The sequence below is a fragment of the Nipponia nippon genome, unplaced genomic scaffold (genome assembly GCF_047370975.1).
Source record: "Nipponia nippon isolate SJK-2023a ecotype South Korea unplaced genomic scaffold, ASM4737097v1 scaffold_7, whole genome shotgun sequence".
In the NCBI taxonomy this organism is placed as follows: domain Eukaryota; kingdom Metazoa; phylum Chordata; class Aves; order Pelecaniformes; family Threskiornithidae; genus Nipponia; species Nipponia nippon.
In genome coordinates, this window is record NW_028262391.1 from 40827922 (window position 1) to 40846446 (window position 18525).

Genomic DNA, 18525 nt, shown 5'->3' on the forward strand with positions numbered 1-18525 from the left:
GCATTCTGTCTGGTATCTGAGCTGCCTTTCCTAAGTTGCATCCTCCCATCATTGTTTATTTTAAACAAAATACAATGCTACTCTCCTGCAGTTTTGTAATAAAACTTGGTATGATAGCAGTATAGAGTTACTGACTGTTAAGCAGTGACAGATTTTGGTTGTTCACCCTTCATTAAAATGTTTCAGCATGTATCAGCAAACTCCATGGCCCAGTAGTCAACAAGATCCCTTTTTTTTTGAAACAAATATGTATGACCCTTGTGACTGGGCACGTATCTGTAGTGAGATATCACAGAATCTGTAGCCAGAAAAGAACCAGTACTAGTAAAATTGTTAAAATTATTTCAGTTTCATTTGACCAGTTTATACTGCCGTTCACCTTTTCTCAACCCCATACATTACTTCGTTAGGTTGGCCAGTCCCACTGTAGACAGCTTTCAAATGTAATCGCTTGCAAGCCAGTTTGTTATGTACCAAATTCTGTGTGGGCTTGCCAGGCTATTGGAGTGGCTCCCACTAGTACCATCCTGAAAAGGCATGGAAACATGTGTCTCCACAAAAGCAGTAGCCTGCATTCTCAGAGTTTAAATTAGTCTGTTCACTGAGATGGTACTTACTGCGTAGTGTCTCAATATAAGCTAGTAATTGGCCAAAATTAGAATCTTGAGACTCTCTGACTTGCAGGGTAAGAGTTTGGGTCTAAACAATCTCTATAGTTATTCTGATGTGTTTGTTCAGACTTTGTCAGATTCAGAGATTTATTTTGTGCATATAATTCATAGGCTATTTTGTCACAACAGAGTAAGGTGTTGAAAGTTTCCTATCTGTACAAAGTGTTTACCTGGTCTGCTTAGTGTTTTCATCCTATATACTGCAGGTAATTTTACTACTGTTCAGAATGGAGAAAATTTGGTGAAAAGCTGGTCTTCCCCCATATGCTGTGGAATTATTCAAGATGTACTTGTGAAACTTCTGTCTCTTTCAAATGTGACTCATGTCTGTCATCCTGTGCCTCTAAGAAGATGCGTTTTAAATAAGTATGTCCATACTTTAAATAAGTATGTTATTGCTGAGTCATTTTCTTTAAAGTCAGCGTTACTTTGTAAGGGTTAGGTTTCCCCTCTTCTTCTTCCGTGTAAAGATCTTCTTTCCTGGATGTTTTACCTGTCTGAGATAGATTTCCTTCTGTGTCAGCATTTAATGTCACGTGAGCATCATCAAGCTGGTAATTTCATGGTGGTGGATGTTGTGTGCTGGTTACAGAGTGGTCATTGGTTCAGGAGACGCTGATCAGAAAGGGTGCAAAACATTGTAAAGCCTTTCACAGTGATGGGAATCAAACACCCAGCAGAGTGGAGACTAAAAGCTTGTGCTTTGTTAGGAAGGCATTAAGTACCTGCTGCTGCTTTGGGATGTGTGGGGGAACGGCTAGATCTCCAGGAATCTGAAATAAGGAGGTTTTGCCACAGCATTACTTTTTCCTTGCTGTCTGCTCTAAGATTCAAGAAATTCTTTTAAATATTGTGGTGCAGAAGGCCAAGTGTAAGAATTGACTCTATTTGCTTTTTTCCTTCTTATCCTCAGCTGCTTACTGCCAAGAATTTTGTTTTACACAAACTGAGCCTGTGAATTCATACTTAAGATAGTGCTATATGCTTTTGACTGTCTTCAAGAAGATCAGTCAGTACCAAATGCACTCGACTGATTCCAGGTATTTGTATGCATTTGCAATAGTGTGTTACAAATTCAGTCCCGGGATGGATTTCTTTGCATCATTATCTCCAGACTTTTGCAGCCAGATGTGTTTCCTGTACCCTACCACACACTTATTAATATATGGGACCATCATTCAGATGATGGTCTGAATATTTCCAGAATGTTTTACAGTATTTCCGTTTTCCAGGATGGTCAATAGTCAAGTCTGGCCCTCACAGGCACGGCAGAGGAGCTCATGAGAACATTTTGTCTGAATTTCCGATGACGTTCGTGAGGTAGAGGAGCACTGGCTGCTGTGCTGGTAACAGAAAGAGAGACAGACTAATTCCAGGGCAAGGCAGCTTTCAAAATCAAGTGAGCATCATGTGACTGTATGTGTATAATTTAAAAGAAAAAAAGCTAGAACTTCAGCACAGCCTGTCTCTCCAGTATATGAGAAGTGAAGCAAATGAATACGGCCTTGAATACACTTTTTAATTTTTTAACACTGTATTTTGCCAACTTTAGTTCACTCTGTTGACTGTTCAGTCAGACCGTTTTTAAATTAAAAAGGAGTACATGGCTGAATTATTTATTAAACAAAAGGTGCTTCCGTGCATGCAGACTACCTGGGTTTTGAATTTCTTTTACCGTTGGAGTTTGAAGAAAGTGCATTGCTAATAAGTTAAGAGATGGAACAACCCTCCTTCTAACATAACTCTTCCTCTGTCTCTGAGGCAGACAGTAAGCTAACTTGTGTCTGTCCAGTCATAGAAGACTGCCCAATCTTCATTCAAATGTCTAATTTTGACCTTAGTGTGAAGTTGTTTCCTCAGTTTGGGAGGCTCCCTGGAGACAAAATGTTATTAATTCTGGTAGAGAAATGTGCTTGCAAATAATTTAGTCCGGATTATCTCCTAATTTTATAGATGCTCCTGATGGGTTAAAGTATGTATTTGCTGGTGGATTAATGTGGGGGAAGTGTAAACAAGTGGAAAAAGGCTTGCAAAAACTTTGTACTGTGTTACCATCAGCCTGTATGTCCCTTGAGGTTACCAGTTCATCTTAGGGGGGTGATAAATACTTTGTACAACTACCTTTGCTTTGCTCAGTCCCCATTACTGCCTCTGTGTTGGTGTTCCAGATTTGTGCACAGCCAGTGGTTCTTGTATTTTGGGGGGAACGTGGCTTCCAAGTGCCTGATCTTTTCTTTTCTTGTCCCCTTCGCCAGAAGAAAAGAACTGCTAGCTTCTGACTAGACTGCCTGGACTTCAAATCCCTTTGGCCGATGGTCGCAGGGAAAGCCCTGTCAGGCTGGGAAACTCAGAGGGGCCTTCCATCAGTCTGGGAGCTGTGGTCTCCATAGCTTGCTTAAAAATTAGTGGGCTGGTATTGACAGAGGAATTAACTCACTGAATCTGAGTGAACATCTGTCCAAGAGGTTGATATTTCTCGTCACTGATGTGGGACTTGATAACTATCCAGGATTATAGTGATACAAGAAGTGTGATGCGTTGCAAAAGGCTGGCCATGGCACCAAAGAGGCTTTAGAGGAAGGTTGATCAGACCTGCCAGGACTCTGAAGAGCTCCCGGTCACACCGATGTGCGGGAGGGTGGTTGCAAGCCTGTAGCTTTCCTGTGGAAGGAAAGCAGTGAGCAGTAGCGAGTGGCTGGGCACACCCTGGCTTTGATAGCTACAGATGGAGACCTAAAAGATTGCAGGGCCACAGTCCAACACCAGCACATGTAAAATAAGGCTCAGGATTTAGATAACTCTGTTCCAGCATACTGACGTGCATGGCCACAGTCCAACTCCAACACATGCAAAATTAGTTTCAGGATCATTCCAGCATACTGAAGCCTATGCCTAAACCAGTTATTGCTACAAGCTCAGCTAAATCAGAGGAGAGCATTCAAAATAGTATTTTTTTCTCTTTTTTTACCAGGATAGTTCAGATGAAAAATTTTATATTTTTATAGTAGAAAAGGGAAACTGGATTATTGATATATCAGCTCCATAGGCAGCATTTCATATTTTTTATAGCCTATAAATAGCATGTTAAAGTATCAGTGTACTTTAAGGCTATTTTACAAAACATGGATACAGGTTGACCTAGTAATGTACTTTTTGAGATACATCATTACTATAAAAAAAATTAATGAGCCCATTCGTATAATATCATGTTTAAAGACATTGTGGTCTCAGTATGCCCACAATACATTGTTAAACCAATGAGGAAAAAAAAATACCAAACAGTTAAAGGATCCCTTCTCAAGATTAGAAGTAATGAATATAATCAATACTTTTCCGTTATAACAAAAGTTATGTAATTAACATATTTATTTATAGAAAAAGGGTGCTAGTAAAACAGATTCAGCAGTTCAGAGTTGCTCATAAGTATTTCTTCAAGTACAGCTCGTTTTTTGTAAAATGGGGAAAGATGTTGGAAATTATACTGAAGTGGCATGTACCAAAGAAATTAAATGGGAGAAAAATTATTTACAGAAGTATTTGTATTAGCTCAAAGCAGTCATTTAGTTTGAAGGCAGCACTGGAAAGTAAAAAGTAAGAAAATAGAGATACTGGAAAAGTCTATACTATCATAATCTGTCCCAATGTTTTAACACACACCACGACATTATTCACTTTTTGGAAACTCTGTCAGTACCTCTGTAATCGGTAATCTGTAAATAGTATGACAGTCTTTAATTCTTTCTCATTTTGTTGAGGGGAAATTAGTAATTTAGCTACCAGTACAGCTGTTTGTATGTGACTGATTCTATTGTTGGTTTCTTTCTTACTGATGTCTACAGGAAGATGTTGCTGTGACATTTTAAATAATTTACAGTTTTCTTTATTAGAATGAATTTTTATAAGATCTGATGATCTGCTACCTGCACTTCTATGTTGATTTTGCCACCCTGTGATAAGATAATAATAAGGAAAAGGGGTTTTATTAATCAATAGTATGCAAAAACTTCTCCAATGATACCTGATGCCCCGAGAGCTACATATAATGTAGGCAAGTCTGTGGTTTTGACTTGAAAAAATGATTTGTTTGTTTTTTGGATTTGTTTAAGCCCAGCAACTCAGGGTGAAACTTGGCTAGTGTAGTTATTAAATATTTCCATACAAGTACTCAAAAGATTTTAAAAGATATTAATGGGTTTTGGAAACCATGTGGAGTTGGGTGTTAATATTGCCTTTTAACATCTCACAGGCTCTGCATTGTTGGGTACATGGGAAGAACCTAGAGAAAATAGGTTCAATACCACTCTCTTCCACCCAGATTCACCATCTTTCCTACAGTTTACTGACACAGTGTTGGATTTTCGTCATAGCGTAGCTTGTACACTGTACCAAATGGTACTATTTGTCCCACACGTAGTTTAGGAACAAGATAGAGGCCATAATGAAGTATGCCTTACCTGTTTGGTTTGTAGGTATGTAGAGATGCTAACATGTGGAAGAAACAGGGTAAGTGTGGAAGGAAGAAGGCGGCAATATATTCATTCACAGAAGTCCAGTTAATGGTTATTTTAGTTGATTAGCTAGCAACTTCATTTTCTCCCTCATGAAATTGCCTCCACAGATCCTTACTTCTGGAGCTTAATCAGCAGTAGCAATCCATCCCAGGAGTAGGAGATCAGGAGTACTTAATTAAAGAGGGACTGTAAGGCAACTCTCCCAAATTGGATATCTGATCTAGCCTTGGCATCAGGAGAGCAATGCTAGGTAAAAGTGTTTATCAAGCTCCATGTAGCCACTCTGCAAATCTCAGAGATGGGAATATGATGCAGACAGCCTGTAGAAGCTGCTATAACCTGAGTAGTATGGGCTTTAAGGCCATCTGGTACCTGAACACCTGCCTACAAATAACACATACAAATCTAAAAGATGGTCCAGTTGGATAGCTTCTCTGCTTAGATTCCCCACTGGAATTTTCTCCAAAAGCAGTAAACAATCTGTATGAAGTGTGGAAAGACCTCATCCTCTCTGGTCAGTAATCAAGTGCCCATTTCAAATCTAGGTGACAGGGTCAAAGCTAACGTAGGTGAGTCAAGGGTTTGAGTAAGAAAACTAGTGAGACAGCCTTACAGGAGAATCACTGACCGCTGTTGGCATGAACATTTGGTAAAAATCCAGAGTATTCTAAACTTGTTTTAAGAAAAGGAGGAGAAAACCATGGAAAGTATGCATATGGAAGGTTTGGGAGCTAACATTGCTATCAGAAGTATAAATGAACACCAGAGTAAATTTTGAGGATAGATGACAAAGAACATTGGCAAAATACCAAGGAAAGATCCCTGAGTACATATTTGTACTCAGCCCAGCATTATTGATCCAAAGAGTAGGTATCTGCTTCGCTTGTGAAGATGCATGTTCTGGACAGAGAAGTACAATAAGGTGTTCTGGCAGCTCAGATGTGCACTTCTGAAGAAAGCAAGAACAAGCAGAAGCTCATCACTGAGAGTAACTAGCCTTACATTCAAAATAGCAAACAGACCCATCGTTCTGATAAATAACGAAGTACATCCTCTTCTAAAGCATCCACTTTTCCAGTGGAAAGATTATACAAGTCTAGTGGAATTTCACGAACCTCATCTGGCAAACTCAGTGATTTAGGATCTGAAGTGCTTTGATCTATACAGTCAAATTAAGGAAGTGGGATTTCAAAGCCATGATTTTGGAGTAGCAGAACTGAAAAGCCAGTGAAGGAGTTGGATGGTGGAAGAGTCTTGCATGTGAAGAGCTTAGGAAAGAAGATAGCAGGATTTTGAAACAAACCAGCAAAAATGGTGTTAGAGGGAATGATGTAGTGATCCATGGTGATTTGCTGCAAACTCGGCTCTCATTAGGTAGCTGGAGGTTCCAGGATCTAGTGGTGATACCATAAAAGTGAGGACTATTTAACCAAAGACAAGCACTCTCATGGCCATGCTCTGTGTATTTCTCATGTTTGTTGACTTCATTGAAGAACTGTGCACAGGTCTGACTGCATAAATTGCAACTTACACCTTTTAATTATACCATTTGTGCACGTGCATGTGATTTTAGAATGGCCTTAAAAGTCACGAGCACTGGAAGAGGATGAAGTTTGATATGCTTGCATGTGCATATATTAAAAAAAAATCGTCAGCACTCTTTTCAGTTTCATTTTGATTCAATTTTATCAAAACTAATATTTCAATAATATGCTAAGGTCCTGATTCAAATCTAAGTGTTGAGGTTTCATTGAAGTGGGTAAGGCTGGAGGGGTATACAGTAGCGAAATTAAAGTTTTAAGCTTACTTTCTTCTCATGCTGAGCTAAGAATATGTGTGATGGTTTCCAGGATAACGATATTTAACTGTAATCTTCTTGGGGCATGGACCGCTTTCCGTTGATTTTGTACAACTGAACTCAGTATTGCTGATTAATACAACAATAAATACAGAAAATGAACTATTTTGTGTTTTATTAACAATTTGCATTTCATATAGTATTTCATTTTAAGTAAGTATAAAATCATACCCTCAAATGGTAAGATGTAATTGCTGATCATGTATCTCTTTGTTCCAGACACTTTTATAAAAGTGTATGTATTATGTATGATGTGACCTTCAAATGTCATGAATGCGTTGTGCAATAAACTGTCAATATTTGTGGCTATAAGGTACTAGATGACTTTTACAATAATTGGAACAGCTTTATTAAAAGCTTGGATCACTCAGCTGGTTAAAGAGAAAGACACAGGCCAATGTTCATCTGGGAGTTTCCTTCTGCCAGCTGTTAAATGAAAGATATTGTAAGGTGCTTAAGATCTCTTCTTTCTTAAAAAAAAAAAAGAAAGATACAGTTTAAAAGGTCTCATGCAAAAAATGTTCTCTCAAAAAAATCATTTTTTTCAATATGCTTAATTTTCAGTCCAAACTGAGCTCTCTAAGTTAATGGCAAGTAACCAACCCTGTTTTTTAAGTACTGCATCTGATTTTCTGTCTCTTGGTCACATGATTCTTCAAACAAATCAGGCAGCTAAAATGATGTACTCAGAAACTGTGTTTGAGCTTTGATTATCTTAAAAGGTTTTAAAGTTTTAGAACAATTTGAAAAGTAAGACTGCTAAGAACTCCAAAACAAGAACTAACTCTCTAGGGAATTTGATTAAAATGAAAAAAGAGGATAAGAAACATTTTGTAATAAACAAAAGCTTAATTTGGTTAAGTGTCTATTGATGCCTCTTTGTGCTGTATATGCAGCCTCTTGCCTGTTTCTCAGAATGCATACCAGAGTGAAAAGCATTAAGATATAACCAACATTTGCGTACATGCAGTATTGTTGTGCAAAGTGTTTTGCACCCATGGGGTGTGAAAACCACCAATCTCCAAGTGTGTCGTGTGCTCCAGGTATGAACTTAAGGCGTGTGTGCTGCCCCCAAGTCGTCAGCCTACCAGTTACTAAGAAATTGCGTAGAATATTTTGGCTCCCTTTCTCTTGTGCTTGAAATAACTCCTAGATAGCTCCCCTGTAGCCCAAGGTATTGGCTATGACTGCCATTTGCCCACTTCTAAATGTTGCAAGTCTTGCCTCATATAAATGGTTATGGGCATTTTACTTCAGTTTAATTTAGATGGTATTTTTTACAATCTGCTTGATTATAAAAAGATTGTATTTTTTAAATCTGCTAATGCACTAATTGGTAGCAGAGGCAGGGCAGTTTGTGCCTTTCGTTTGCCTGTGTGGTTCAGAGGGCTAAGTGGGAAGTCTGATGGCAGAAGCAGTATCTTTTTATTTACCAGTGGAACCTTTGGTATAATCTTTACTTCTAATAATACAAACAATGTGAATGCTGCTTTCTCACTAGTAGGCCTCCTTTCCAATTCTCTTCTAAAATAGCTCTCTGTTTAAACAAATTCTCTGCCAATCCATATTAATGCCTAACAGTTTAAGATTCCCATATATGGTCATTATAAAACCTAAATCCTTGATGAAACAATAGAGACAGCAAGTTGTTCCTGACCTAAGACATTAGTAACTCTTTCCGGAGGCCTAAAATATAACTGTAATATTTAGTAATATTAGACACTTTCATTTTAAGCCATGAACTTCACTAGCAAAAAAGTGTAGTGACATCTGCTAACAGGATTCTAATTTCAAATTTTGAGCACTGGGCCAGATTCTGTTCTCATTTACATTGAAGCATACTAATTGAAGCTACTTCAGGTAGCTGGAAAAATATGGTTAATTATATGCCTAATTATATTCCTATTTTCCACTATTTTCAGTATTATTAAAGCTTTCTCTAAGGAATAGGCAAGAAAGGTAAAAGCATGTTTTCCCAGAAACTTTCCATATCCTATACTGCTTCCCAGGGAATGAGGTGGTCAAGTCCACGCATACTTGCATAAAGGTGGCAGCAGTGACAGGATTAACACACTGAATATCTTCTGACTCCCTTCTTGATGTTAGATTCAGGATATAATTTTTCCTGCCACAAGATGGGCTAATCTGGGTGGTTTATAGATCACCAGAAAATAGCCCACCATTTTGGGCTACTACCCAATGGTAGTACTACTAATGGTCACTACCGCTTCTTGTTGCACCATGTTTCATTAACTTTTACAGGCAGTTCTAAAGAACTACAAATATTTTGAATTTCAGAAATATATGAAAACCTGGGATTATGTGCAGCTTTAAGGGCTTCTGGCCACACTTCTAAAGCGTTCTTTAATGATATCTGAAAAATGTGCAAGAGCAAACACATACTTGTAAGTGTGATTACCTGTTTTGTGAGTTGATTACCTTTTCCATGTGATTGCCTGGTTTTGGCTAATTTGGCAATCCTTGTGTCGACAAATTCCAACTGACTTCATTGATAATTTAGTCTGCATGAGGACTGCAATTTAGCTCCTTTGAACATGAAAGTACCTCTTTGTGAATCCCTGCACTTTCACATACACACAGAAAGTCAATACTCTGGTAAAATTTATGGGACATGTATGTAGATGCTCCTTTGAAAATTTGGCTGCTAACATGACTGAAGTCAGTGCTGCTACCTAACCAACCGAAAACAGGTTTCTTTTTACAAAAGTAATCAATCTTTTTCTAATCATATTTATAGACTCATCCCAGACAGGTAGACCAGTCGTAACGAACATATATGGAAATTTCGAGTAATTCTTTTTCTTTTCATATGACTGGCTAGATAGCTTCTGCTTTGAGTACACAGCTTCACTATCCACCTAAGTTTGTTTTCTCTTTTCTAGAAATATCCACTGAAGTTGGCATTGTGCCTCTGTAGCATCTCTGTCCTTGTGCTAAGGGCACTGCCAGCCGTGGCAGTGGCTCATTTCTGGGTAGATCGTTTCTGATACCTAGTATGATACCTGCTGTAAAAAAGTATTCACTGGTGTGTTTCTCACTTTCTTTTAACCTGCTACTGTAAAAGTGCTCCTGGCTCAAAACTGTTTATTGGGAAACTCTGTGGAAATTTCCTTTCTGGGTACTGCAGGGATGCGAAAGCAGCCTGCAGCACTACAGGGGTCATCTCCATGTTAGGCGAGGAGTGGTGGCTTTTTGTCCCTTCCCTCCTGAGAAGTGGGCATCTGTCTGAAGAAGAGCTAGTCCTTCAAATACTGATCTTAGGGATTCCTTAATTTTAATTTCAGTCTGTGTGGCAAATAGATTTGCTCACATTTGGGCCAAATTGGCTCTTCGGTTATGCAGCTAATTGCCACCTTCTGATATAGATGTTAAAGTGAACTTTCTTTCCTTGCATTTGTCTCATGAGAACATGCGCACAGTCAGTTATTAAGTGTAGCTGAGGCATGGTACGCAAGAGATGTCCCTGTCATACCACCCCAGAAGCTGCTTCATGGCTGAATTCCTCTGTGTCCTGTGCCACGGAGCGGTATGGGCCTGCCCAGCAGGTACAGCATACGTAGCAGCTGGTGGTCTCACAGCTGTTGCCTTCTCCTTATACTGACACAAAGACTGGTTTCATATGTAGAACTGAATGTTGCTTTTTGCACTTCTGTCCATGACTTTTGCTGTGAACAGATGCTTTCAAAGTGAAAGGAAAGCTCCGTGAAAATAAGTTCAGAGACAAGGCTCAGAAGCCTTACATCTAGCATGTACATCTATATAATATTTTATACTCTGTTCTGTTATTTCCTGCTCTCGAATCAGGAAAGGTAGGGATGGACAGGAAGACATTCAGGACATAGACCTGCTTATAATGGAAGTAGATAGTAAAAAAAGCAGTCTAATCTCACGTGCATTGAGTGCACATCATGTAGACCACATAACTCAGTGAACCACAATGGCTGTAAGATAAGTAACTGTTCTCTTTCCTTCCTGATCTTTTATCCTCGGAATTGAGCAGCCCAAAAACCATAGCTCAAATCCCGAGTAAATCATAAATTAAATTAATTTGCTGGGGCTAATCCTAGTTCTGCAGGTCTGTAAAACATTACTACAGTTTTGCACAGTTTAACAGAACTGAGAGTTTCTACGTAGGAAGGGGGGTCTCGATAGCAGGAGAAAGGGGACATCGGAGGTGTAGAATACACGGTTATTGGTAGAGCTGAAGATTTTTCATTCCCCCCATACGCTGCTGTTGGCATAGTCTGTATTCACCAGTTTCCTTCTTAATTTTTTGCTTGCTAATCTCTTCTCCTTTTTATGTATGACTTTTTTCCCCCTTCACTTTCCATAGATTACTTTAAGAGACTGAGTATAAAAAAAAAAACCTCGGTAGCAGAGTCAGAGAGACTTAAATGCATTTGAAAGTTAAGCACATTTTAAACTTAAGTGCCTTGACAAGTAGGTACGGTTTGCCAAAATGGGGCCCTAGTCAGAAGTTGGGGTAGCATTTGATGGGGGAGTCGGCAGCCTTGAGCATATCTTTTCATTGTTTGAAATAAAAGAACTTAGATGTAAAGCTGCTCATTCAGGTAGCGATGGCCTCCAGCGTTTTGGTGGGCTTTGTAGGCAGAGGAATTCAAAAGAAAACCCCTCAGCCCAGCTTTAAAGTCTTAGGAATGCTTTCACTGTGGGAAGAAAAATTCTTCAAGGTAAGGCCCCTGTTGGAGCAAAGCCTTTGGAGCTATCTACTGTATGTCTACTTAAATCTAAAAGAAAACTCTTCAGACCACCCACATCTTTCTTTGCTTCATTGTTGTTTTCAGTTTGCTTTTTCAGAGGGATTAGTGCTAGAGTAAACTCCATCGTCCCACTGCCTTGAAAAAATTCAATTTTGTGTAAAGTGAAAATTAGTCTCTTAAATCTGCAAAGCGAGCTGTTTATCTTACAAATTTATTCTTTTTTATTGGGCCACACATATTCTAGATAGAAAGATAAAAGGCAAATGGATAACAGGCCATCATTTAGAGTGACATATAGCAAAACATAACTAGTAGACTTAGTCGGTAAATTCCTCCTGAGTGGCTTGTTAGCTTTATCTATATATTTATCTGTAATGCTCATATAGTATTTATTGAAAACCAAAATAAAATCCTGCAGTTTATCATCATGCATTCTGTGTTTTGCACTTCAGAAAAATCTTGTTGCACTCAGGAATTCATTTTTTCCCGAAGCAGCTTAAGACATGATTATATACAACTTTTGAGGAGAAAAAAAGGGGAAAATCTAAACTCTTTAGGGAGATTGGAATTATAGACTAGCACCTATCTGTGTTTTCCTGGACTCCTAAAGATAAAATAAACTCCTGCAGTATGTTACTCTACATACTTGTGAATAATTCAAAATGACAGTTACTAGCTTTCTAACTTAAATATTGTGCTTTAACTCTGCAGTCTAAGAACAATCAGAAAATGTTAAACAAGAATGTGATGTGAAAACTATCAGATTTTGCCTTTTGGAAACTAGCAATAGCCTGATTACATACATGACTAAGATAAGCATTTTTTATATATATATTATGTTTTTTTATCACTCTATCATCCCCTTCTTTCAGCTTTAAGCTAAATAGTTTAGAGGGACCATTTTATAATAGATAATGAAATGCCTGCTAGTGTTACCTTTTCCAGAAATGGGGTATTTGGGTCTCTGCTACTGTGTGAATAGTTTTTATTAGAGCCAAATGTTTAAGTCTTTCTTATGTCCCATCACTTCCATTTAAAAGGCAATGCTGTGTAAACTGCACTATGTTTCCTGACAGCTTTAGTTACATATCAAATGGGTAAAGACAGAACATTTTCAGTCAGTAGTTTATGGTTGAAATAATCAAGACTCTGCATGCAGATTTTAACTATATGCTCCCCACCTCAATATCACCCAGATAGCTCAGCTTTTGCATAGGGGTATGATGATATGACCATGTGTACTGCACCTCTGTGGCATGCCAGCAGCATAAATCTGGTTCAGAATTTCAACATTTGCCATGGTACTTTTTGGTGAAATGGTGATTTGATACATATATGTGATATTACATGACCCTGCAAGTACAAGATGAAAGAGGAGTCTTGTGTGGTTTGAATAATGACTTTTTTAAAATACCCTACATTTTTGCAATTTTTATGTCAGTCTTTTGTAAGTTGTTTTGTTCATAGCCTGCTTGGATAATAGCAGCTTATTCAAGATGGCTGAGAATGACTGTTTCTTTATATCAGGAGAGAGAAGAGGTGTCCTGGAGTCTCACCCATTGTATTATGATGCAAAGAATAAGTGTAGCTGTGAACACTGAAGGAGAGAACTCAGGAGCTGTGGGTGAGAGGGAGAAGGAATTCCCCCTCATCTGATCAATTTTTTCATTGCCCTTCCCGTGACATTAGGTCACTCACTAGGTTGTGTGTTGTAACTCCAATGCTGAAAAGTTGCAGAAGGAAGTTGATTAGCTTTCTGGGTAGACATCGTCACTGCTGTTGGAACCCCCCCCCCCCCCCCCATCACTGCAATTCTGTTGTTTTGGGAGGTTTTAATATACTGATGCAAACTTTTTCCCTCTAAAAGCATACAGATTTTCACAATACTTATAAATTAAATAGATTCAACAAAACAACAATCTAAAACTTTTTGGGGAAAAATTAATAGGAACTAAGCAAAAGAAGAAATCAAACCAGCTGCTGACACAGCTGTTTCTTTTCTTGTATAATTCAGTTCAGTATAAAGGTACCATATGCTGCTTAAAATGATGATAGGAAAGATGAAATAATTTAAGACAATAACAAGAAAATACATGAATTGTCAGCATTCTGTCAGATTTAAAGAATGAAATAGACAGGTGTAGTATTGACATGTTTAACTTTGTGTTGTGTTAGCAGTTTTAGTGAGAACAACTTCTGACATGTGCTGAAGTGATGTGAGAACATTTCTGTGTTGCAGACATTGGAGAAGAAGCTGGGAGATCTGTAGGAGTCCAGCAGCCAGCTTTACTGAGAGACAGGAGCCTTGGTTCTGCCATGAAAGACTGCCCATATTGTGGAAAAACTTTCAGAACATCACATCACTTAAAGGTCCACTTGAGAATACATACAGGTGAGAGGAACAAGTGAGCGGAGCACTGTTGGCACGTGCTGGGGGGGGCGGGTTTAACATAATATGTGGCTAGGAGCCTTAATTCCCAGTGTAGATTTGGACTCATTAGTTGGAGAAAGTCTTTTGAGAAAGATATATGACAGTCTTAAATAAAAGCACAAGGAATGTGTTGTTGGATAAAGACCACTTTAATAGAATCATCTTTTCCCAGTTGAGGTTATTTCTGTCTCCTTCCCTGCTTCATCACTGTTTCCTTCAATTACCCTTGTCCTTCAATAGGCATAAGCCTATTGGTTTCAGACTTAGTTATACTAACTGCTTCAAAGGCCTTCCTTAGCATCTGCTTAGGGATTCTGTATGTTTTTCTCAGAGTTACTATTTTTGTTCCATTTAGCGTGCTCATTTTTAACCTCTCACTGTTCATATGAATACATCAGCTTCATGGATGTGCGCTTTTTTTTTCACTAGCTCACCTGACTTTGTACTTCTAAGTAGTAAAACTTATCATGGTTTGCACCAAACTCACCACATTTTATTTCAGTAACAATCACAGCATTTCTATCCTACAGAGACTTACTACTGGTCTGGATTCTCACTTTATTTTGGTATGTCACTCATTGGGTGGACTGCTTTCAATACTAGTAAACTATAACCACACCATTTAAATTACAATACCTTATTTGCTTAAAGGTACATATGTACATGGTAAGGTTCATGTAGAGACACAGTATATGTTTAAGAAGGCTTACTCTATCTGTAATTAAAATCTGACATACAGTGTTGATATCCTCAGGTCCTGTTGACATCACTAGAAATTCTGTATATGGCCAATATGATACTGTTTTCTTCCAAGTCTTAGGTATCGTAGTAGGCTTTGGGAGAGTATGCAAAACTGGAGGTTTAGGATACTTCTCTCTGGAAACAGACATAGTGGGCACTGTAATTGTGGAGTCATTTTCTTTTTAAACCATTTTAAATGAATTTCAGAATTTTACTGCTACTTTTCTATTTGATAGGTAAAATAAATTGCATGAAGAAATACTTTGCAGTTGTACCTCCTACTTGAAAAACTTCACATTAAATTTTTATTTCACTGAAGTACCAGATAAGCAGTATTTTCCTTCCTTCCCAAAATTAGCAGTCATGTTTCTCCTACGTGCTTGCGCAGATGTAATACGTAATGTTTGGTTTGCAAATGTGAGGCCTTATTTTGAAAAATTGAAAATGAAGGCTGAAAATTATTTAAAGAAAAAAAATTCATTGTTGAGATGGGAAAGTTTGTTCATTGTATTTCTGTTCTTCTTTCTTTGGATTGTGGAGTAGGACTATACCACACTGGTTTGATCTGAATTTTAAAATTTGGCACACTAATGTAGTTTTGTCTGATTGGACTGCAAACCTCTTAGGGCAGGAATATTCTTTTCCGTGTGTTGGACTTTGTAAAAAAATAAAATAAAGAAGAAACACGGTGAAAACCCTATTTGTGTGCTCTCTAATGTATTAAAAGTAAAAAAAAGGATAGTTATTTTATTGGAAAACAATCTTGTAACTATGAGGTTTAAACAGTTTGACATTTTTACTATTGGAGATGCAAAGAAAAATTCTTAAAAATAACCTGAGGATACCCATCTCTCCCTTTTGCTTTATTATATAGTGGCCGTTCTGTTCTTGTTTTAAAGATGGCAGTGATTATGCATTTGGTATTTGTGGCTTAGAACTAATGGAAAGTAAATTAATTGCAATGGAAATATTCCATAAAACTTGCATATTAGAACTGACTAAACAAAATTAAAACAAGAAAAAAATAAACCATGTATAAAACAAGAACAACAACAAAAAAGAAAACATCATACAGGCTGTTGAAACATTTGCAATATATTTAAAAATCATTATAATTTTGAAATAGATAAAGATCAATTTCATTAGGTTGAGAACAAAATATTTGTAAATAATGACACATGTATGTTTAAATGGAGCAATGTTTTACATATTGGAAATAATCCTAATAAATATTATAAAAATGTAAATTGGCAAATTACTAGAGTTATTAAATAAAAATTAAGTTGCTTTGCAGTAAATGGAAATGATGTAATAGATACCAGTTATTAAACAAATATTGGTGAGCTCATACTTATCAGGGACAGTTTCCTGCCTTTTATGTCACACTCTGTCTTTATTATATGCCTGGATCATATAACTGACTGATAAAAAACACTTTACTGTGTTTCTCCACTACATTAACTCAATTACTGTTCTTGTTCTCACAGCACCTGTTTGTTAGAGATGAGCTCAAGCAGTTCAGCAGAAGTCAGGTTCCTTCGAACATCTGTGTGTTTGGAGGCACACGAGTAGGTTGGTTTGGTACGCATGCCAAGATAAGACCCAAAGTCTGATCCAGCCAGGAGGTGCTTCTGTGGCAATTGGCCCAAAAAAGCTAGAGAAGCCGTTTAATCCTCCACAAGAGGAGGAAGCTGTGCTCTGTTTTAAAAGAATTAGCTAGTGGCTTGCGTTGCTTCTTTTTTCCATTGGATATTTCGTGGTTGCAGCCTTCTCCACACTGAGTCTCAGTTTCTGTGTAGCTTGCTATCATATAATAAGCTTCTGAAGGAAAAAAAAAAATCAAGGTTTTATTTAGCACACTCAGTTGAGTCCCAACACACAATTGTAGAGGATTTTTCTTCTTATCTAATTCAATGATATTCAGCCAGGAAGAGCTTTAAGGGGAAGATAGTAAGATACGATTTCTGATTGTTCCCATATGATAAGAAGAAAAGGGCATAATTATGTGAAATCAGTTTCTCCTCTTTCTTGCTCTAAAAACAGTTGAAGGATGCGACAGCTCCTTAGTACGACCCCGAGAGAAGAGAGGAAGGACTCTCAGGGAAAAATGCTTCAGAGCCTCGGGGCTTAGAGAGGACAGGCAAAACTCTTGTAGCCCTCCTAGATTACTTCTTTTTGTTGACCAGTGAATAGAGATGGGCTGTATGGTCCTGCTTCTTCAGAGCTACCTACTTCAACTCTCACAAACTCACTGTGTGAAGTGATGCAGAAACAAGGGCAAAGCATGTATATGCATCAGTAGTGCATAGTAGACATGTGGGTGGACTGGCCACTTTGTGATTCAGCTTCCTGGTTAAAAAATAACATATAATACAGCTGAGAAGGTTATAACACAGAAGGCTTCGAGATGCTCAGACTTTGTGAAAAAGAAAACCATCTAAGTGTCTCAGACCCATAATGTGCCATATGCAGATGCTTCTAGAGTTTCCATTTTTCCCCTCTGGGGGCAGCAATTTAAGGTTCCTTCATTTCCTTCATTCAGGGAGCTGAGCAGCTTCTTTATGTTCTTGAGCACTCTCAGTTCCCACTGAAATCAAATAAATGTGGTTTTTACTTTACATGCCTAGGCCTTTGGACTGCACAGAAACAGTGATGTGTAAAAAACTAAAATTTCTTATGTTCTACCTTTGACAAGTGACGTATTATGTAGGGGCCAGTTTCAGATTAGCTCCAGCACCTCTTTGCACCTTGCATTAGCATTCAGAAGCTACTGCAGATGTAGACTGGCTTGGGTTTGTGTGGTCATTAGGTGCTCAGGTATATTCCCAGTATGACTGGCACAGTTAAATACCTTGAGTACTGAAAAAAGAATAATGTGCATGAGCAAAGTAGAGCCCTGAAGAAGGTTTGAGTTGTGCTGAACAGGAGAAGCCTAAGAAAGAGAGGGATAGGAAGAAGAAACTTGGCAGGGCTGTGTCCATTGACTGAGCGTATGTTACGATATGTATGACGTGTCTTACATGTATTAGATGTAGTATATACATTGACAGTGTTACTGCATTTTCCCTTGAAAATGTGACTAGCCAATTTTAAAACTTGCTAGATGAACTGATGAAATACAGTAAAAATGGTGCTGTTTTAAATGAATTCAATTCACATTTTCTTCCTAAAAAAAGACTGCCTGTTGCCATTCTCTGAAGGCGCTTGTAGTGGGATGAGCAATATGAATAATTAAGGAAAATGGGTATGTGTGCTCCAAGAGGAGACAATTTTGGTATTGAACATCTTTTATTCTTACATTTCTAAGATGAACTAAAAGGACTTTTCATTTCTCTAGATTTCTCCAGATTTCCCATCCTTAACATTGTACAGCATGCCTTTTCTCCTGTCTTAATGACATCCCAAACTTTTGTTGAAAATAATTGATTGAATTTAAATTTCCTTAAAAGTTTAAGAGGTAATGTTACAGTATAAATTTCCTACCAAACACTAAGTAGGGAAATATCCATTAGTGAAATTAACTACAGTTTCTAGGTAGCTAACAATGTGCAGTATACAGTAGGGCATGGCT

General features: G+C 37.9%; 1 protein-coding gene across 5 annotated transcripts in view; it reads left to right on the plus strand.

Annotated features, from left to right (window-relative positions):
- ZNF536 (zinc finger protein 536) overlaps nucleotides 1-18525 on the plus strand; it is a 354285-nt gene that overhangs the window by 201221 nt on the left and 134539 nt on the right. For all 5 annotated transcript variants that reach the window (XM_087740367.1, XM_087740365.1, XM_087740366.1 and 2 more), the window contains one exon: nucleotides 14022-14174. In XM_087740367.1, the coding sequence (XP_087596493.1) occupies nucleotides 14022-14174 (153 nt within the window). The remainder of the gene's footprint in view (nucleotides 1-14021; nucleotides 14175-18525) is intronic.